At 38.9% G+C, this 22,569-nt stretch overlaps 1 protein-coding gene across 2 annotated transcripts in view; it reads right to left on the reverse strand.

Annotated features, from left to right (window-relative positions):
• Positions 1-22,569, reverse strand: part of TMOD2 (tropomodulin 2) — a 41,818-nt gene that overhangs the window by 3,643 nt on the left and 15,606 nt on the right. For both annotated transcript variants that reach the window (XM_039889043.1, XM_039889042.1), the window contains exons 4-9: positions 20,187-20,309; positions 17,080-17,166; positions 13,072-13,202; positions 11,142-11,249; positions 4,656-4,799; positions 1,467-1,611 (exon numbers count right to left, since the gene is read on the reverse strand). In XM_039889043.1, the coding sequence (XP_039744977.1) occupies positions 1,467-1,611; positions 4,656-4,799; positions 11,142-11,249; positions 13,072-13,202; positions 17,080-17,166; positions 20,187-20,309 (738 nt within the window). The remainder of the gene's footprint in view (positions 1-1,466; positions 1,612-4,655; positions 4,800-11,141; positions 11,250-13,071; positions 13,203-17,079; positions 17,167-20,186; positions 20,310-22,569) is intronic.

Here is a 22,569-nt window from a genome sequence, read left to right on the forward strand (position 1 = left end):
GATCCGCAACCATAAGTTCAAAGTTTCTAAACCTGTTTAAATAAAATATTCTAAGTATCAACCTTCAAGGAAGGTGTGATTCAGATGGCAAGCAAACTCAGAGACTGGTTCTTGGTATCAAAGAAGTTGCCCAGCTGCCCATTGTTTCTGCGCCCTCTTCTCTCTTTCATCTCCCCAACTGCAGACTCTTCTGGCGGGTAAGGGAGGGCTCATCCAACCTTCCTAGATTTGGTGAAAATAGTGCCCTGGTTGTGGTCCTGCCCCAACTCTTCACTTTAAATAGCTCAGCCTACTCCTGCCTACTCTGCAGAAAATTTGACCAAAGCTGTTGCCCACAGCTGCTGCTCCTGGGTTTAAGATCGCCTCTCTGTTTACTTTAAACCTGTTGTTTTGCCTATTTTTCTGTGGTTTCCTTGCTGTTCAGCTGTAGGCCCCATGTGCTCTTCTTAGGCATCTTCTGATTACTGCCTCCTCCCTTCTCTAAAACCTTGTTTCCTGGCTTGCCTCACCCTTTGTGTCTCAAGGACAAGCACTGCCATATGCCTGGGTGCCATACACTGCACTTTGGCTGGATCTCAGGGTCTTAGCTAAGCATGTGTGAGGAAGAAACTGGACACTAACCATTACCTGCTGCCTTCCGGTTATAGCCTTTAGCTTCTATCTTGTCCACTATCTGAATTCTCTCCATGGCCAGTACAATACTTGGTGGAACACCTTGCCCAGTTCCCCTGTCCAAAGTCAAGCATTCTGTCCCTGAACCTCAAACTGGGGACTGAGGCCTGCGAATGGCTGACTGCTTGCCAAGTGGACTGACTGCCTGCACCTGGCTGTCCTTTTGCCATGCTGCTTCAGGTGGCTGGCATGTCCTCAGACCAAGCTTTCCCAGTATGTCCCATTCTCCTGTGCTGTGGCTGACCACCTCATTCTGACAGGAGAAAAAAAAAAAAAAGCCAGATCCTCACCAACAGTGGGCAGCAGGAAAGATTAAAGAGAGGCTTACTGAAAAAGCTACTTCTGAGTTACCTTTATAACATAGCTCCATTAGTTCATTTCACATGTAAATCACCAAAACATCAGACATATCCATATTTAAATCCAAGTACAAAAGCACAGTCAGGGATGAATCATATGTGAACTAAGAATTTCCATGTCATTGTGTTCATCTTCTGGTGAGAGTGATTACATGAAAGAAGTAAGTAAAGGAGAAGCAAATACATAAAGGAAATCAAGCAAAAATCAAAGGCTGTCTAGAAAAAAGAACAAACAGTTCTTCTTGAGAGAATGCTACAATAAAACTTAAACACTGTGAAATCGATGAGGATTCCTATGACCATGTTAATAGTGTGCCTTTGATTAAGGGTTGACACTAAAGCCAGAGGAATGGTGAGCTGTTATATCTGAAGTGGAGAAATGAATGGTCACTGTGATCTTCTAATTACTAATGGCACATATTATGGCTGCATTACCCAGGTCATTATTCTTTGTGATGGCAGCTGCCACCCTTGTTCGTGGCCCTTGCTTGGTAAACTGATATCCAAACTTGAGGATCCTTGAATTCTCCTCCAGCATCTGAGCAATTTCCATCTCTACGGCTGTTCCCAACTGTTGTCTCTGGTTGCAGGTGCAGACACATAATAGGATGACCAAGAAGAAAGAGCAAACAGTTACTTGTGTGGGAAAGATGCATAGCTACTTGTTGGATAAAAAAAAGCAAACAAAGTGTCCAACTGAATGGGACAAAGTCTCTTGAGATATTTTCTCCCATGCAGTCATTTGCTTCTTGTCTAGAAGCAAAACCCAACAGATAGCCAAATCTGCTGGCATGTTTACCTGAAAAGATGAAATCAATTATTTACAAAGGAAACAATAATTCTAGATGTAAAATTAAAGCAAAACAATTATTTGGTGTTTTCAAAAATAATCAAAGATCATCAACTGATGGACCATTCTCTTTTGGTAGAGTCTCACTAGGAGATCCCTAAGAAGCTTTATTGTGGTTCAAACCATAGCCAGGTCAATTCTCAAAAACTAAGGGTTATTGGGCTACAGAAAAATCCCCAGGTTTTTTAAGTTTGTGAAAGGAGGTTTTTTGTTTGTTTTCTTTTGAGATACAGAATAATGAAAATATTAAAAGTAGAGTTTAAAAAAATGGCAGCATGTAAAAATAGGAATTTAAAATTGGGGTTAAGGGACATAGTATATATTTTCATAATATGTTCACTAAATTTTTTAAAGTAAAAAAGTACAGGCTTGTGCAGAAAAAGCAAACAAAAAAATTTATTTAGCAGTTACCTATCTATTTCATTAATATGCGTCACCAATTGTTCTTCTCATAGGGCACCTGATTAAATCATTACATATTTACTTGGAGCCCAGCTACAGCGACCTGCCCCAGTGGTGGCCTCTCAACAGGCCTTCCTTCTGGTGCAGCTGCCTGTTGCAACATGCTAAATTGATCTCAGTTGCCGGAACCGTCTGAGGAAACTGTCTTATAGTTTATTTTACTTCCAACCCTTCATTAGACAGATCAGGAAACTGAGATTTACCTTTAATAGTCTTTGAGTCAATGAACAAAATTGTGGATAGAACTCGTTTTGACTCTGCATTTCCTCATTCTTGGCATAATGCAAAGAATTTTTCCAGGTGCTTTAGAACTTAATCCTCTCTCGTCACGAGAGAAGCCATTTCAGAGGCATACTGGGGGACTAAATTTGAAAAATTACACAAATCCATTCTTAGATGATTGAAGAGAGGTGATAAAGTTGAAGATTTAGAGGGGATTTAAGAGAGCAAGTTCAGACTTTGTATTTCAGGGTCTGCTTTACATGCATTATAAAAAGATGCCCTATTCTAAATTATTAGGATTTCAGCTCATTCACTAGGTATGAGGTTATCAGATTAGCAAAATGAAACAAAGCAAAACAAAACAAAACGAAAACCAAAAAACAGGATATCCAGTTAAATTTGAATTTCAATAAATAACAAATAATTTTTTAGTATACCCCAAATATTTAATGAGACACACTTATACTAAAAATTAATCATTGCTTATCTGAAATTCAAATTTAACTGTATTTATTTGGCAATCCTAACTAGATGGAATTTTACAAGGAACTAGGAACAGTGTCTGGAAAACTGTTTCAGATATGGGGTTTCACTATAGCCTAAACAAAAAGTTCAATATACTTTGGAATAAGGCATATCATGTCTTAGATCTCCTGGAAATATTTACTAAGAGCCCTCGACTTCTTCATGATACTAGTCTATTTGATAAATATCCCTGAGCTATCACTTCTTTTCCCTCACTTCATATTTCTCTCTAGCTTGTTTTCCTGCTCTCCCACTCCCTGATGACTCTTAATTTACTAGCAGCTGGACACACATCAAGATATTAAACTCTGAGCTTCCCCTGCATATACACAGAGATTCTGCTGTGCTCTCCCTCCACACCTCTGCACTTAGAAAGCTGTTCTGGTGATGCATCCCTTTTGGGGAGGGTGATAGTGAAGGCTACCTGTATCCTGGTAGAGTTCCCCTGCTGCTCTGGCAACATGCCTCAGGAGGGGTCCAGGGACAAAAGACCTGCACTAAACATCCCACTTGTCCAGGTGAACAAAAAAGGAGAGTAGAGTTGTTCATGGGGACCTGCTGGGGATCTTCAGGCTTAGGCAAAAGTCTTGGATAGGACCCTGGGGCTTTATTAGATCTTGGAGGGTCTACACTAGGAAATTTCCCAGATATATAGGGGTACTCTCAACAGGCACTTCCTCCCACCATGCCACAGGGGAATGCTCATATAGCAAGTTTCCTTGCTCTCTCCTCTATGGCCTCTTCTTCCCATTATCCAGACCTCTCAGATTCACTGAATCCCACTGCAGACACTTCCCTGTAGCCAAAGGGGCAGGGCTCAGCATCATGCTGGGAACTGAGACTTGCTGTCTGCAGGCAGGCGCCAGCCGAAGCCAGCAGAGCAACTCTGGAGGCACTGCAGGCTGATGCTTGGAAAAAGAGGTCTTCAAGGGACAGGAAGTGGAGGCTCTAGGGAAAAGCAGTTTGCTTTGACTGTTGATGGGAACCTGAGAAATGCTGCAACAGAGCTGAGATTGTGATCGTACTGCAGGTTCGACCTGCTTCTCTAGGCCAAATCATCTTCTAGAACCCAAATTCCTTTAAATGGGCTCTGTTGCTAGCACCAGACTACAGGAGCCTGGTCTGTTCTTTCTTTTAGCTCTGGCCGCCTCCATTCAGGGACAAGAAGTCTGTCTCTGGGCATGGCCACTCTGCTTTCTCCTTGTAGCACAGTCCCAGTGAGAGGCAACAGCAAGGCTGGGGCAAGACTGGGTTGAGATAACTGCTAAGAGGTAACAGTGATGATGGCTGAACAAAGCAGCTGTCACCCTCTGCCCCAACCTCCTCTCTTTCTCCTCTGGTGTCTGACTAGCCCAGGGCTACTGGATAGCTGGCTCTTTATGTCTCAGGCTGCCCCACTGTACGCTGCTTAATTATTAACCTGATCTCGCCTACACATCCCACAGGCCAGAAGCTGTTATAATTTATAGGAAAGCCAGAACATCAAACTGAGTGACAAAGCTTTGTCTTTTACTCACTCCACTGTGGCTTTCCCTCCGTTCATATGTACTCGTGAGGTAGTTTACCTGGTTGTCAATCTTGATCTCGGTCAGGGTGTCATTTTCTCTCAGTGCCTCTACCAGGCCCAGGATCCCAGTTCCAGTTATAAAATTGGATTCTATGTTTAGACTTTTCAACGTCTTGTTTACTTTCAGCATATCTGCAAAAGCCTTATTATGCAAAAAAATAACCATTAAGGTTTCTAAAGGTTTATTTCCTGAACTCCCCACCCTCAAATTAAATAGATATTTTTAACAGTACTTAAAATCTTAGTTAAAACATACTTTCACCTCCAAGTAACAAAGATAATAATTTAAAACTCAAAAAAAATTGTTTAGTCCAGCAGCCCAGACTTAGAAATTTTACAAACCTGCAAAACTTAAAAAAAAAAAAGAAAAAAAGGAAGGAAAAAAAATATGATACTGACATAGGATTACTAATTTTGTTTTTAAGTACAAAAAAAAAACCCCACTGCCATTTACCTGTCAAAGGTATTTTAACCTTAGGAGACATAGAAAGAACACATTCCCAAAGTTTTCCACTTCATGAAGAAAAGATAACTTTTAAGTGACTGAAACTTCCACAGTGCAAGATAACAAAAAAGAGGGCCATTATCTTAAAGAATTGCTATAATATAGAAAATAGAAAGATTGCGGAGAAAAAAAGTTGCCTGAGATGCCAAAGTAAGTCCCAACTGCAGTATTTTATTAAAGAACTGCCTTAGGAACAACTAGAGCATGTGGAGAGCACACTGCCCCTCCCTGCAGCTTCCCAGAAAAAGAGTTAACTGCAGGCACAACTATCAGTAAAAAATCTCCCAGGAGCCTCTAGTGAGGGTGCTAGGATCTAAGATAGAAGCAGTGCAGAAACTGAGGAGCCTCTAGACCACCACCAGATACAGTGTGGTGGAAGGAGGGGAGAGGCAGCTATGCCAAAGAATAAAATATACTGAACTCCCACTTCCCAGAGTGAAACCCTCCTAACTGCAGCCATTGCAGGGACTCCCAGGCTGCCTGCCAGCTCCTCATATACACACAACAGAGAAGGCTGCTGGTCAATTCGCCTGCCTACTTACGAGAGCACTCATTCATTCATTCAAAAAAGAGTATTTGTTGGTCTTCTACTGTATGCCAGCAGTAAAGAAATAAAAAATTCTTGTCCTAGGGAGCTTATATTTGAGGAGGGCAGAATCGATAATTAATTAAAATATATAGCCTGTCAGTTGGTGACAAATGGAGAAATATAAAGGGGCCTCCCGTCTAAGGGTGGTCAGATCTACACAAATGATCCTGGTTTACACAAACCAAACTTGTTCTCTATTCAGAAATATCAATGGGCAACCAGTGATTGCTAGACATGCTAGGAAAACCGACGTCATAAAAGAGAAAAGCCAAGTTGACCAAACAGTATAACATGCCAAAGAGGGGACAGAGATTATTTAGGGAACATAAACAAATGTATTTATTCTAACTGCTATTCTTCTCCCGAAAAAAAGCAAAGGAAAGAGAAGGCACTGTATCTATAAAATAAATACTATTATAAAACAAAAAAGAATAAGAACAAGAAAACATTCTGAAAATTTAAAATAATACATTGAAATAAAGCAAAGTAATAGATATCCAGAACTATAAAATGAACATGGCTAAAGACCAAGTTGGTAAGCTAGAAGATAAAGCTGAGGATATTTCCAAGAATGTAGAGTGAAAAGACAAAGATAGAATACCTGAGAGAAATGTTAAGCAATGAAGAAAAGATACAGAAGGTCAGCAATTATCTAATAGGAGTTTTGGAAGGACAACAATAAAAAGACAACAGAAAGGAAGACACTAGAAAATAACGAAAAAATTTCCCAGAGTTGAAGAAAGCTACAAGTCTTTATCTGAAAGAATCTACTGGAGGCTCAGAGAAACGAATAAAAAGACTCATAAACAGGCACATACAAATGAAATTTCAGAACTCCAAGAGAAAAGAGAGTCCTAAAAGTTTCTAACAAAAAATGAGTTACTTAAAAAGAAAGAAAAAATCAGATCGGCATTAGTCACTAGACTGTAAGGCCCATGAGAAAAGAGATTTATATATTTAAATAGCCAGATAATTGTAAATGCTGGTGATAAGTTTTAAATTTTGGAGTCAATCTACATACATAACATAAAATGACCTAAAATGTAGAAATTTCAAACATATAAAAATAATAGAATAAGTACAATTTGGAGGTAGAAGAGGAAGGAGGGATGGAAGGTATAGAAATGAACCATAATTTCTAACAGAGGATCAAAAATTATCTAAGATGATAAATTAGATTAAAATGTATGTATTTTAGTGTTTTTCTATCCTGGCTACATATTAAAGTGACCTGGAAGCCTTAAAAAAAAAAAAATACCAACTCTTGGGCCCCACCCCAGATGAAGTACATCAGTATCTCAGGTGTGGCCTGGACTGCTGCATTTTTGAAAAGCTCTCCAGGTGACTAATGTTCAGCCAGGATTGACAGCCACTTTAATTAAAGTCATAAAGACAACAACTAGAAAAATGATAAACAAACTAATAGTGATTGCTCTGGGGAATAGAACAAGGAACTTCTAAACTATTTAAATTGTTTTTATAGAGGAAAAAAACAGGAAGAAGAAGGAAGAAGAAAGGATCTAACTGGGATGAGAACAGGTTTCTCAGCCTCGGCACTAATGATATTTAAGGCCAGGAATTCTTTGTTGTGGGAGGTTGTCCTGAGTACTATGTGAGGTTTAGCAGCCTCTGAGACTCATTAAATGCCAAGAGCACCCCTCCCAGTCATGACAACCAAAAATAATTCCACCCACTGCCAAATGTCCCCTGGAGGGCAAAACTGCCTTAAGTTGAGAACCACTGGACTAGAAGAATAATCCTGTGTTATTGAAGTTGCTTGAACTACAAGGGAAGGGCAAAGATTTGAAAAAACATTATTGTACACCATGTAAATTAAAGTGCATCTATTCAGCACTAGGTCTTTAATTGGAATTAAATGTACACATTTTAATTAAAGCTCCAGAAGGGAATGCATGAGGCTTTTCCTTAAGGATGCTCCAAGCTTTGGGATTTACTTTCATTATTAGAATAACAAAACGTCAGAGCAATTATGGTTTTATAAAAAGTTGCAGGACCTCCTGGCAAGCAGCCAGAATCTTGCCAATTTCTTTGAAACTTGAGAAAACCCTTTTCTCATACTAAACAAAACAGGGGAGACCTAGCCAAACATAACCCTGGGCTGTAGGCCCAAGTTCATTTCAGTTCAGTAACTATTTGAGCATCTAGTACATGTGTTGGGGATAATAACATTAATAAAACAAAGACTAGATTTCTTAACTGTTATAGAAATCATTAGAGTAGAAATACATTTTTTAAAAGGTTTTGTTTTCTGTACTTTACAGTATTGTATGAAAATGGAGTTTTCTGCACTGTTCAAACCTGTGCCATCCAAATGGTAGCCACAATACACGTGGCTATTGAGCCCTTGAAAAGTGGCTGGTCTGAATTGAGACATGCTATAAATGTAAAACACACACTGGATTTCGAAGATATGGTATGAAAAAAATAGGTAAAATATCTCATTATATTTAGAACTTACATTTTGAAATAATATTTTGGGTATATTGGTTTAAATAAAATGTTATTAAAATTAAAATTAATTTAATCTATTTCTTCTTATTTTTTTAATGTGGCTACTAGAAAATTTAAACTTTAACATGTGGCTTACATTTCTGATTGTCATTTGATTTCTATTGGACAGTATTGTACTAAACTCTTGATTTTTATGGGACATCATTGTTAATAATAACAGCATTGTTTACATATTTGGGCCTTTTCTCTACACTGGCATTCAGTGAGGGTGAGTTCCATTAATACTTCTACAGATGTGGTTATATGGAAGTACTTGGCAGATGGTGAACTAAAGTTGATTATAGGTTAGTTAAATTCACTTCATGGCTTGGCCACATGCTGTGTAGTCTTAGTTAAGTTACTCAACCTCTCTGAGCCTCAGCTGACTCATCTGTAAAATGGGGATAATGCTATCTCACATACACATAGGTTGTCTACATTCACAATGATCCCACAGTGTCTTGCTGAATAAGTTTTTAAACCTTAGAAAGAAAAGTCTCTTGAAGCTCCTTACTTCAATGCTGATTTTTACTTCTCAGTAGCGAGTCTGAGATAACCAGTTTTCAATGTATAGAAAGGTTCTTGCCTGACAACAGCATAGCTGAAAGAGGAATCATTTCTAGAGCTAGGCTTGCTAGAAATAAGGCTGAGTAAGGCTGAAAGAGGCTTTTCTCTTCACACCCTTAAGGATAGTAATTATTCCTCCAATTCTATGGTGCACTTGTCACATGGTATGCATTCAACACAAAATTATTGCATTGAAAACAGTATCAAAGAGATTCTTATATTTGGAATTTATTTAGTTCATTTACCAAGTTATCTATTTGACCTAGAGTAGAAGAAAGATTATTTACTAGTAGTGCTTACTAGTCTCATCCTTTCCATTTATTGTAAATAATGTCTTAAATAGGAGTAATAAATCATTTCTTTATTCATCCCTTTAGTCACTTACATACATAATATACTGTTAATATTTTTGCTTTATTGGAAACAAGTCTACTAAAAGGCAGAGTTATTCAAAATTGTATACAGATATGAATCTTTAAATTGTGAATTTTACCTTACCAATGATCTAGTTGTGCTCTTTTTCTATTTTAATAATTGGTTCCAAATTCAAAACTGCTTTCAACCTACAAATTTAGATATGTAATAACTGCTGGTGAAAACATCAATTTTGTAGCTTAGTCTCTCTTTTACATGAGTGCTTATTTCAAGTTTACTATTATAATCATGGAAATAGTCTCTACTGCTGCGAGGTTGGAAGGCACATTCATTCATTTATTTAACAAGTATTTTTTAAACATCTACTCTGTGCCAGTACTGTAATAGGTAGTCATGACTTTCATGTTGTCAATTTTCAATGGTATTTTAGATTTTCCAAAAGGCATGTTACTTTAAATCAAATCATCAAGTCAGGAAAATTTTTGTTTTTCTAGTTTGATTCAAGGGCTGAGCATTAGATGCTATAGAACCACAGAGTGATGGGCAGGCTCCTGATAACTGACATATTTTAGCAAATGTTTGAGACAGTGAGGCATCGTGTGTAAATATAGCATAGCATTATGGTTAAGCTTCCTGGTTGTGGAACCAGAAAGACCTGGTGGTGAATCCTGACTGTTTTCTGGCTGCGTAACCTTGGAAAAGTTAATTAACCTCCCTGAACCTCAGATTGCTCATTTGTTAAAGTGGGAACTAACAATAGTACATACCTTATAGTATTATAGTGAGGATTAGGTGAGATGACATGTGTAAAGCGTAGAGATCAGTGCTGGAATTTACTGACTGCTCAAGGAATGTTAGCTATTAATAGGAGAAGTAACACTGATGATGGTGATAGTAGTATTTACTTGGGTTCAAGGGGCTTCCTTATTTTGCTGAATTGTCTAATGTTCATAGAAAGAACAGGGCTTTTTGTTTTTTGTTCTTTTTCATGTTCTGGTTAACAATGTCAAACAAAAAATATTTCAAGATTTGGTTGTTCAGCAATCCCTCTGCTGGGTATTTACCCCAAAGACTTGAAAACTCATATCCGAAAAGATATTTGCACACCGATGTTCATAGCAGCATTACTCATGGTGGCCAGGACATGGAAGCGACAGAAGTGTCCTACAATAGATGACTGGATAAAGAAGCTGTGGTACATATATACAATGTAATATTAGTCATAAGAAGAGATGAAATACTGCCATTTGTGACAACATGGATGGACCACGAGATAATCATACTAAGCGAAACAAGCCAGACAGAAAAAGTTGAAAACCACATGATATCACTTATATGTGAGATATAAACCTAAAATCAACAAACAAATAGGACAAACAAACAGAAACTCATGGACATGGACAATAGACTAGTGGTTACCAGAGGATAAGGGGGAAGGATAGATGGGTTAAAGGGGGTCAAATACGTGGTGACATTAAAGAATCGAAAACAAAAATTTGGTTGTTAAAATATTTTTGAAACATATTAATCCATTTCAAAGACTAAAAGAAAATGTACTTTAATATTTTTATATGTGCCAAGTTCCTGCAGGATTTGGGGGTCTCATAATATCCACTGATTGTGAAAGAATGTTACTGTAGATGCAGAAGTTTCAGAAAATTTGTACTAAGCCCAAAACAAAATTCAAATATTTATTTAGCTAAATGACTAATCTAATTTTGTTTCTTTCTCCTAAAAGTGTAATGCTAACAAAATTATAGTTAATTCAAAGTGCTTGACAACTGGATTCTGTTTTACTGTCTCATTCTAACTAATTTTGTTTATTAACGGTGTAGAAAATAAATTTACCGGATCTAAAAATTGTTAATCAAACAAATTAAAAGGAGTTTCTACTGAATTAAATATTTTCATATTATATTTCTAAGAATTTTACTCACAATTGCCACAGGATCATTGCTGCGGGTTGCAGCCAAGCTGAACTTTTGTACATGAGTGTTGGTCTCCAGAGCTTTAGCAAATTCTTTCAAGGTTGGTATTGGAATGTTCTAAGACGGGAAAGATACAGATAGTTGATAAACCAATTGGCAGCACCCCCACCCCAAGCTATGGACCAGCAACTTTCAAATACTTCATATGTTTAGATGACTAATTGCATGATATCCCCACTAAAACAGTCATCACCCATTCTCCAGCAACCAAGCCACACCTAGCCAATAACAACACTTACAGTCCAATAAGGGGATCTAACACAATGTGACATTCTGGTATCACCCTTCTTTTTACTAACCAAGAAATTATGCATATACCACATTCCCCTCTTCTCTTTCATTCTCTATATTCTAACCAGATTGACCTATTTGTTATTTTTATTTTTATTTATTTATTTTAAAAAATTTCCCCCACTCCTCCACTTCCACCCCTGACCTACGGATGTTGCTGTCTCCCCTTAAGAAATGGATCTCTGAAGGTGGGGTGTCTCCTCCTACACACTTGCGGTCCACACCCGGGGCCTGGCACGCCCAGGGTATGGGCCATGGCTCCGCTGGAGCTCAAACCCAGGACCTTATGCTTGTAAAGCAGATGTGCTAACCACTACTCTATGGAACCACCCCTTGTTATTCTTTTAATATACCATGGTGTTTCCTCCATATTTTTAGACATGCTTTTCCCTTTGCCTGGAAATTCCTTTGTCTTTTTCTCTGATTAATTCCCACTCATCTTTTAAGATCCAGTTGAATATTATCTCCTTTGTCTCTCAGCTTTTCTAGGCAGGATCAAAATTTTCCTAACCTGCAATTCCATAATATTTGGGGGCTTACATGTGTTGCAATGATTTGTTTAGTGTTTTTCTCCTAATATAAGTTCTTCAGAAAAAAAGGCCATATGTATCTTAATCCCTCTTCTACAGCATGTAGCACAGTGCTGACCACTGGGGAGGGAGACAACACACAGCACATCTAGAGGTTGACTCGTGTGAGTCCTAAATGTGCTACAGACTAGATCTGTGACTATGAGCAACTTAACCTCTTTAAGTCCCATTAAAGATGAAATGAGATGATGAATTTCAAGTATTTAGCAAAATATCTGGTACTGAGTGAGTACTCAATAAAAGTCAGTTATTATTATTAAATGCTAGAAATTGGCCCAACAAGAATGAACAAAACAGATGTCAATGTTCTTGTTCTCTTTCTCTCCCTCCTTCCCTCCTGCCGTGCTCGCTCACTCGCTCGCTCTCTCTCTCTCTCTCTCTCTCTCTCTCTCTCTTCCTCTCTCTATTGCCAAATAGAACAAAGTGGAAATGACTTCAGAGAATAAGTCATAAAAGGCATTGTGGCTTCTGGCTTTCTTTCTCTTGGATCACTTGCTTTAGGGGAAGCCAGCTGTCATGACATGAGGACACCTAGGCAGTCCCATGGAGAGGGTCATGTGGTAAGAAATTGAGGCTTCCTGCCAACAGCTACATGAGTATGCCATCTTGGAAGCAGATCCTCCTGCCCCAGTCAAGCTTTCAGATAACCGTAGCCATGGCTGATAGCTTCATTGAGACACTGAGCCCCAACTACCCAGCCAAGTCACTCCCTGATTCTTGACACTCAGAAACTATGTGAAATAAAAAATGTTTATTGTTTTAAGCCTCTAAATTTTGGAGTAATATGCTATTCAGCAATAGATAACCAGTACACTGTGTTTACCACAACTATTGTGATTCTTTTAAAAGAATTCTAGAAATCACTTTTTTTTTTAAACCCACTTCTTTTGAATAGGATATCCTGCCTCAAAATCAGTGATGCTAAGAATTGCAAATAGGTGAACTCATGTCTGAACTCATGACAAATCTAGTGACTAACAAAAATCATAATGAAATACCTTTATGTTGTTGAGATTGACTTCTTGAAGGCTGGGATCATTGGCTTTCATCTGCTGCAGACTTACTTCCACATTTGTGGGATTGGGTGGTTCCTCAAATATAGGCTTGACCTTTTCACCTTTGACCACATCTAAGACACAAGTTTTAATTTTACAACGAAAATATAAGAACTCTCTTATCAAAATCATTCTCCCAATGACCTTTCTTTCATATGCTCTGATTCCAATAATACTCTAAAATCAATAACAGCAAGCTTATTCGCAGCAAAGCAAGCATGGGAATGGTATGCTTCTGAGTTATAGTTTCAAACATTGATGTTTCTCTACCGCAATGAGAAGTCTCAATAGCTGACACTGCACAGAACCAAAAGTGCAGAAGACTCTACAGCAAACTCAAACTTCAAAAGAACATGCTTTTGAGCAGTTATTGCTGCTCCATAAAGACTGCTTTCAGACTATAATAACCAAATACTAGAATCTTGAGATGAAAAAAAAAAAAGAATCTCTTCATTTCCCAAACCTAAATACTCCTCTGGCTTTTTGGCCAAATCTGACCCTCCTCTGATGTCCATTGTACAGTGTTAATTTTGAGGAAAGTATGGGAAGAGAAAAGAATAGAAAAGAAGAATGAAAGAATTCTCAAAATCATTTAACAGAAAATGTTTCCAATATATATAACATATGAAGGGTCAACATCCCAATATACCAGAGCTCTTACAAATCAATGACAACCCAATTAAAAATGAACAAGTAATATGATCAGAAGAATTTCTGTCACCCAACTAAAAAAATATTAAAAAATACTTAAACTCTAAAATTAAAAAATAAGATACCATTTGATTATCAAATAAATAAATAAAAAGACATAATATTCAGAGTTGTCAATAATGTAGAGGGAAAAGCATCCTCACATACTGTTGGTGGAAATGAAAGCTGGTACACACTTTTTGGGAGAGTAAGCTGGAATTACCTATCAAAAATTAAAATGTGGGTACTATATGACCCAGTAATTCCATATCTAGAAGTCTAATCCACAGAAAAATAGCATGAATACATAAAGGTATACATTCAGGGATGTTCATAGATGTATTGCCTGTGACAGTAAACCATAATAAACAATATGTCCATCAATATGAAAATGGTTAAATAAGTTATAGTATAATTATATAAGGTGCAATCATCGAAAGAATGAAGTAAATCTACATATACTGATAAGAGAACCACAATTTGAAAAAAAAAGCTAATGAAAAATGAAATACTTAGGTATAAACCTGAAAAAATTTGTACAAGATCAGTATAAGGAAAACTACAAAATTCTGTTGAAAAAAACCAAAAAACTAAATGGAGAGATATTCCATGTTTAAGGACAGAAAGACTCAATATTGTCAAGATGTCAGTTCATCTCAACTTGACCTATAGATTCTGTGCAATCCCAATAAAAATTCCAGCAAGTTATTTTGTAGATATCCACAAACAAATTCTAAAGTTTATGTAGAGAAGCAAAATACCCAGAATAGCTAACACAATATTGCAAGAGAAGAGCAAAGTTGGAGGACTGACACCACCTGACTTCAAGACTTACTATAATGCAATGGTAATCAAGACAGTGTGGCATTGGTGGAAGAATATGCAAATAATCAATGGAACAGAACAGAGCTCCAAAATAATCCCACATATAGTTGACTGATCTTTGACAAAAGAGCAAAGACAACACAACGAAGAAAAGATGGTTTTTTCACAAATGGTGCTGGAACAACTGGACAATCACACACCTTATACTTTCACAAAAATTAACTCAGAATAGATCACATACCTAAATGTAAAATGTAAAACTATAAAACTCTTAGAAGGTAACATAAGATGAAACCTAGATGACCTAGGTTTGGCGACAAATTTTTAGATACAACACCAAAAGTATGATCCGTGAAAGAAAGAATTGACAGGCTGGACTTCATTAAAATTAAAACTTTCTACTCTGCAAAAGATTCTGTCAAGAGAATGAGGAGATGAACCACAGACTGGGAGAATACATTTGCAAAAGACATATGTAATAATGGACTATTATCCAAAATATACAAAGGACCCTTAAAACTCAACAATAAGAAAACAATCTGATTAAAAAATGAGCCAAAGATCTAGACAGACACCTTACCAAAGAAGATATACAAATGGCAAATAAGCATATGAAAAGATGCTCCACATCACATATCGTCAGGGAAATGCAAATTAAAACGGCGAAATACAACTACACACCTATTAGAATGGTGAAAATCTGGGACAGTGACAACACCAAATGCAGGCAAGGATGTGGAACAATTCTCATTCGTTGCTGGTGGGAATGCAAAATGGTACAACCACTTTGGAAGACAGTTTCACGATTTCTTACAAAACTAAATACACTTTTACCATATGACCTAGTAATCACGCTCCTTCATATTTATCCAAAGAAGCTGAAAATTTATGTCCACACAAAAACCTGCACACAAATGCTAATAGCTTTATTCATAATTGCCCAAACTTGGCAACCAAGATGCCATCCAGTAGGTAAATGGATAAATAAACTGTGGTACATGAGATAATGAAATATTCAGCACTAAAAAGAAATGAGCTATTAAGCCAATGAAAAGATGGAAGAACATTAAATGCATATTATCAAGTGAAAGAAGCCAGTCATATATGGAGACAGTAAAAAGATCAGTGATTTCTAGGAGTTAGAGGGGAGGAAAGATGAATAGGTAGAGCACAGAGGAATTTTAGGGCGGTGAAGCTACTCTGTAAGATATTATAACAGTAGATCCGTGACACTATACATTTGTCTAAACTCATAGAGTGAATTCTAATGTAAACTGTGGACTTCAGGTGATAATGTGTCAATGTAGGTTCATCAATTGTAACATATGTACCACTCTGGTGCAGGATGTTGATAATGAGGGAGGCTATCTATGCATGTGGAAGGGCAGAGGGTATACGTGATATCCTTATGACTTTCAATTTTACTATAAACCTAAAGCTGTTCTAAAAAAAAGTCTTTAAAAAAGTTAATGATATATATGTATAAAAGCCCAGGTTATGTAATTGCAAACATATTATCAGAATGTTACCTTTTGATATTGAAGTTAAAAAGGATGAACATTTTTCATCCGTATGCTTAAGAAACCAGAAAGAAAATAAAAGGAATATTGCTCATTGTCTGGTTAAATTATCCGGTACAAGTGATGATTTACAAGTATGTCGCTGAGACTAGAAAGCATCTCCCAAGTTTTCATTAAAGAAAATAAAATATAAATAATCTTAGAAAAACTGATCTTCAGTGAGTTTTCACAGTACCTGGATCACCAAAATTACCTGATTATTGATCTATCCCTACCATGAGAAGATAAGTTCCTTTGGGCAGGGACCATCTTTGTACCTAGGCCTGGAACACATAGTAGGTATTTAGTAGATTACTGATGACTGGAGAGTATAATGAACTGTATACATCTCCAGAAAATGCTGACATAGAAGATGGTGGTCTGGAACTATCTGTGTCAGTAATTCCACGCCAGTGTGTCTTTCATGCTCTTTGGCGGAAGTGGGTATTCAAATTCTAATGACAAGCATCCATTATTGAGACAAAAAGACATTTGAATGGAGAAGGGAACTTAGCTAAGATACTATAGTTGATTAAAACGCCTTAGGAACATGCACCTGTTTGCATCCTATGCTGACTATGAAACCTTTTTATCAGCAATTTTATCTTTTGACTGAACAGACCTACCAAGAGAGTGTGCTCCGGACAAAACAACTGATTATTACTAGTTATACTGCCCGACACAGTTCTCATTATCAGCTACTCTATTCTGGTTTGACAGCTCAGAGCCCAATGATCCTTGGTGAACTGACAAAAGCCACCTTCGAAGCAAGATGGAAGTCTGGAGTCACTAGCAGGCCCATTCAACAGGCCTCTCTCCTCCCAGACACCTGGAGGCTCCCAAGTCTCACAGAACCACAGATTCCACATCAACTTACTTCTCACAGGCCCTTTGCCACCTTTACTACTTGCTGTTTCTTCATCGAACTTTGGATTATTGAGCAAATTGTGTACTCCAAGAACAGCTGAAAGCAAAAAAATCAGTGAATAAACATTAAGTTTGGGAAAGCATGTTAGGATATCCACATTGTTAAATTACTCCTCAAAGAACAATTCTTCATACCATAAAGGTAAGTCTCCAGACCCCCCTTGCTTTGCATACTGTATGGTATATGTACAGAGTTAAATAAGCTTATTAAAAAATCCCTCCTTCCAAGACCACCAGCAATCTTCACAGGGCTTTCTACATCTATACATCTGTAATCATTTAGGATCTGAGAGACAATGGTCTGGTTATGTCCCCAAATTGCTGAAAACCTGCTGAGACCTCTTAGTGAAGTAGAATCAGATTTTCAGTTTTCTCATCTGTAAAATCTAAGGGTAGGACTGAGTCTAAGGTTATTTTAAGGTCTGAAATCATATAGATGGTAGCATGTGTTTTTCTAGAGGCAAAGAACAGAAAGATCATGGACCTCTTTCAATGTAAGCCTCACCAAAAGGAGTAGTCCTTTCAATGTCTAGAACATCCCAGGGTGGGCAATAAAAGACAAGATGTCAGCAATAAAAGGTCCTATAACCATGTTGAGATTTTGAGTCTCCTGTATTACATGGAACTTGCACCAGGAGGCAGCACTGTATGCAAGAAACAGCACTAGGTGAGCATGAACACTGGGCAGGCTGAAGCTGCAACTGCCCACCCAACTTCCCTTTGCTAATGAAATTGCAAGTGAGAAATTATAGGTGGCCACCTGGTGAAGGATCCCAGAATAGATAATCTGACAACAGGCGGCAGAGGTGCAGCTGTAATCTACCCATTAGAAGGAGGAGGCCAGCATACCACGAGAAAGGACAAATGTTTACAGCCAGCAAGTCTAAGGTTAAAGAAGGGCACTCAGGATCAGTCAGCCAGAGTGAATCCTGACTCTGTCACGTACTACTTGTGTGACTTGAGAAGTTACTAAAGCCTCTGATCCTGTTTCCCCATCTGTAAAATAGGAATAATAATTATTCTTTATCTATTACAAAGATTAAATGACTTCCTATGTGTCAGGCACTGTTCTAAGTGCTTTACGAATTCTTGTTAAGTAAATAAGAATTTGTTACTGTGTTTCTGGAATTGTCTAGGGAGAAGATGCCCTATTTGATAAACATAGGCCACTGAGACCATCCAACGAATATGACTTGATTTGGCCCCATTACTCACTAACTTCTAATTATAATTTGATTCCCATTGTCAAATTTTAATTTTTGTTTTATCTGTTTCCTGTGAATCTGGCTAGTGGATCGGTCCCTACCACCTGGCCCCAATCTGACTGATATGGTGTGCGCGGACAAGATCAGATCTCTACAGATCTCTAGACCAGCAGAGCTGAGAACTAGACTCTGGGTGGTAACCATACTATTCTGGGAGGAGCTGTTTTGGAAGTTGACTGCTGCTCCCTTGATGAACTGTCTCTCTACTCTCAGTCTGCCACAGTAACATGGGCAGGGTGTTGACACTCTTTCTTATCTAAACCTCAAATGGCTGGAAGCCCATTCACTCCTTACACTGCTCTTAATCTTTCCAGAGAGAGCCACCTTAGAGCAGATGCTGCCATCCGCCCTCAGCCGGCTTTCCTCCTGAGTGCTGAAGGAAGGAGCACTTGATGAGGGAAGAAGGCTGAGTAAAGATGAACAAAACAGTTTTCTATTGGAATTATCTCTCTGGTTTTATTGTGTGAATTTCAGGATCTAGTATCTTCCAAGTGATTGGTGATTTTCTCTTTCTCTTTGCTTAGGTATTTCCTGGGAATTCAGGCCTAGCCCTGCATTCTCCCTTCGGGCAATTCCAGTAGAGACCAGGAGGCAGCCCTTGGGAGGGGCAGTGACCATAACAGGATTCCTCCATAGCAACCACTGGGCTAAGTAGACTGGTCACTGCAAAGTGACTTCTTAACTAGTGATACAGGTGCCTCAACTCCTGCAGTAACTTCTGAGAGGGGTTCAAATATGTGACCTTAATATCAACCATTGATATCACAGAGGAATGAAAATGTAGCTAAAATGGTTTGCAGGCTATTAGAATAAGGCATAGCTGATTCTCCTGGGAGGAAGGAGATTATAATAACATATGTCTTCCAATGGAATTAAAAAAATGTGAGAATTCTTGTTAAAGCTGTGGAGTTGTTTTTTTTTTTAAGGCGAGGCAACCCTTGGTTGACCTCACAGATTGCAAGGACCTTGTCAGTTTACAACCCCTTATTTTTTTTATTTTTTATGCCTACAGCACCTGGTTGCACAGTTTTTTAAAGCACTTCTCCCCTGTGGTGATCTAATGACCCTAATAATCAAAATTTCCATCTCATTTGAAAAAAATGCATCCCATTAGTGCACAAATATGCACTATACAAGAAGTGGAAGGAAGCTCAGGAAATTAGGGTGAGAGACTTACTTTTCATTACATATTCTTTTGTACTATTTGGGCTATTTCTATCTGCATGTATAACTAAGTAATAATAACAATAATTATTATATTGTTGCTATTGTTAAGAAAACTAGAAAAAATAAGCAGATTGTACTAAATATGGATTCACTTTACTGGGTGAATATAACAGAAAATTATTCCTGCTCCATAGAGAGGCTAACGGACCCCTTAGTGGGAATAAAAATGGAATAGCAACTGCGAGAAGAACAAGAAGTTCATGGAAATTTTGTGAGAATAAAATGTAGTAAAATGCCAAATGTGAAAGTTCTTTAGGAAGCATAAGGGATATTAGTTTATTGTTTAAAGTTCTCGACACTCCATCTTTATTCTCGTTAATTTCTCAAATTCTTGAGTTTTGTAGCGATGGGCATTATTGTGGCATTTTACAGCTGAAATACTGCAGAATGTTTGTTCAGAGGAGTTAAGCCATCTGCATTGTCTTATAGCTACATAATGGCTGAAGTTGACCTGGTATCACATTAGTAACCAGTAGTTATGGAGAAGCTCAAAGGCTGCTGCTATGGTTGCCAACCTGGAGGTCACAGAGCCAGAGAGGAAAGTGCCCCAGAGCTGAGGACTAACCTGCAAGATCATAGAGTTCAGTGTCAGAGGCGCTGGCCAAAGCTTCTTCCAGTTCCGGGTCAAGGGTCACTTTTTCTTCTTTATGAGTTTCTATGGGCTTTTCTTTGGGAATAAAGACTCTCCCTTTAAATCAGAGGGAAAAACAAACACATGTTGCTACCTTATTGTAGGATAAGTGGACTGACCAGAGAATGTAGCTCTGGCCATTAAGAGTAGAGTCACTGAGCCACTGCACGTCCAACTGGGATTCCTTGATTGCTGGGGTGATGCCAATATCAATAATCCGCAATTACAGAAAAAGGTCAGAGGAGGAATCCTGCATTCTGCCACACCAAGATCCAAGGAGACTACAGTTCTTAAAAACAGAGGGAAACGGTGGCTTCTATTTTCCTCCCTTTCATCAACCAGCAGCACTTAGACTGTGGACCCCACACTTTAGAGAGCCCAACTCTGGGCTCCCCCACTGCTCCTGCCCCACTGCAGGAAGAGTCATGGGACCATTCATACCCAAAATGGAGGCCGCCTGCTAGACTAAACCCGATACCTAGGACCCTGGAATTCTCTGCCTAAAGAGCCCTGAGCCTGCTTCTAGGGTCTCCATGAGTCCCTTTCCCATGCCATCCTCCTGAGGGCAGGTCACACTGCTGGGGTATGTACCTCCAGGCCAAGGAAAAGTTGTTTGTGGGTGAGCATGGGCAAAGCTTAGCTATGCAGGCTAGGGTGTTGACCACGTGTGCCGAGGCCTTAGCAGTATAGGACAGATCCACCTCCCTGTGTGGGACTCTTGGACGTCCAAGAGCACAGGCCTAGGTATATCTGTGGGAGGACAGAACATATTTTAACAGTTTGTTAGTTTTTAGATTTATAAAAAATGGCACATCAGCTTCTACTTGTGTTCTTGCCTTGGACCCTGCAAATGTTTGGGCCAGATTCATCCAACTGGCCCCTGGGGTTCCTGAGGGACAAACTGATCATTCAGAATTTTCCTCCTACCAACTGAGATTGTAGACCACTAGGATGCTACATCTGGGGTCACTCGACTAGATAGTGACCTGGGGACACAGCCACCTCTCTAGAGCATACCAAAGCAAACCTGATTTAAAAGAAACAACATCAGGGCTGTCATACTCAGAGCTGTGAGGTCTAAGTAGCAGGGCACTCTGTGCTTCCCACACACGCATTCTCTGCCACCATCTCTTACTTCATCCTGTCAGCTGGATTTATTTTTGCCCAATAAAGCTTAAAAATGTCTGATATCTGCCCTGTTGTGCATGCATGCACACCTGCCACCACCACACAAACACACACACACACACACACACACACACACACACACCTCCTCCACCCACACCCCACACTGCCATCACGCCACACCACACACACCCCCCTCTCCAACCCAAACCTCTGGCTAATGATCACATTGCTGGAAAGATGGCACATTTCCTGCTCCTAACTTCTGGCCAGGCCAGCACACCCACATCTCACATGGGCAATGGCTCATAAAGATGTGAACCCAAGACACTCCAGGGCCCTCATAGCAATACTCCAGACCTACTTACACTCTTTCCAATTCATTCTAGCTTTCACTCTTGGTTTCTCTATCATGGAGCTGTTCTTACTTCTTGGCATGATCTTTGAAATTGGTCTCCTCTATTTTGATTTTTGGAGTTCTTTAAAGACTCATCCCCCCATGGCTTCTCTTCTTTGTCACCGTGGGTAAAACAGGTAGTTAGCTCCAGGTTCAGCCAATTGGGACCCAGGACCTTTCTAGGTCTCCCTTGGCTGGCCTGGCCTTACCCACTGCCATGGGAAAGGCAAGGGTCCAACCCAAAGTCAGTACCTCTCCCTCATGAAAACTCTCCAGAAGACGTCCCTGGTTACAGAGGCTACATATTTCCTGATAGTTCACCAGATCTTTAAATAACCAGGATAAGGAAATGGGGGCCAGGCAGAGCTGGACTTCCCAAGAAGGCACCACTGCTTGTGGTCAAGCTGGGGTATCCTGGTCACAAGGTTTCTACATTTGACCATTATATGAGCTGCCACATTTCCCAGAAAGAAGGAAAATACACTGGGAAAAAAAATAGGAGAATGGTCAAAAGGAAGGGAAAAAAATATGTCAATCAATCAATAACATCTCAGACACTGGGGCTCATCCCAGACTTAATTTTCATAATATCTGCAGCCTTAAGCATTTTATTTCTGGCTCAGATGATCTTGGGCCTAGAGTTAAAATAGGATTTCTGAAATCTTAATTCCTGGTACTATTTAGAAGTACTTGAAACATTAGGTACACAGGTGGCCCACAGCTATCAGTATTTAGGATAACTGCTGCTGCACATCCTTTTCTGAGGGTCCAACCAAACAACAAGTTCTAAGTAAA

Source organism: Pteropus medius, unplaced genomic scaffold (genome assembly GCF_902729225.1).
Source record: "Pteropus medius unplaced genomic scaffold, Ma_sr-lr_union100, whole genome shotgun sequence".
NCBI classification, from domain to species: Eukaryota; Metazoa; Chordata; class Mammalia; order Chiroptera; family Pteropodidae; genus Pteropus; species Pteropus medius.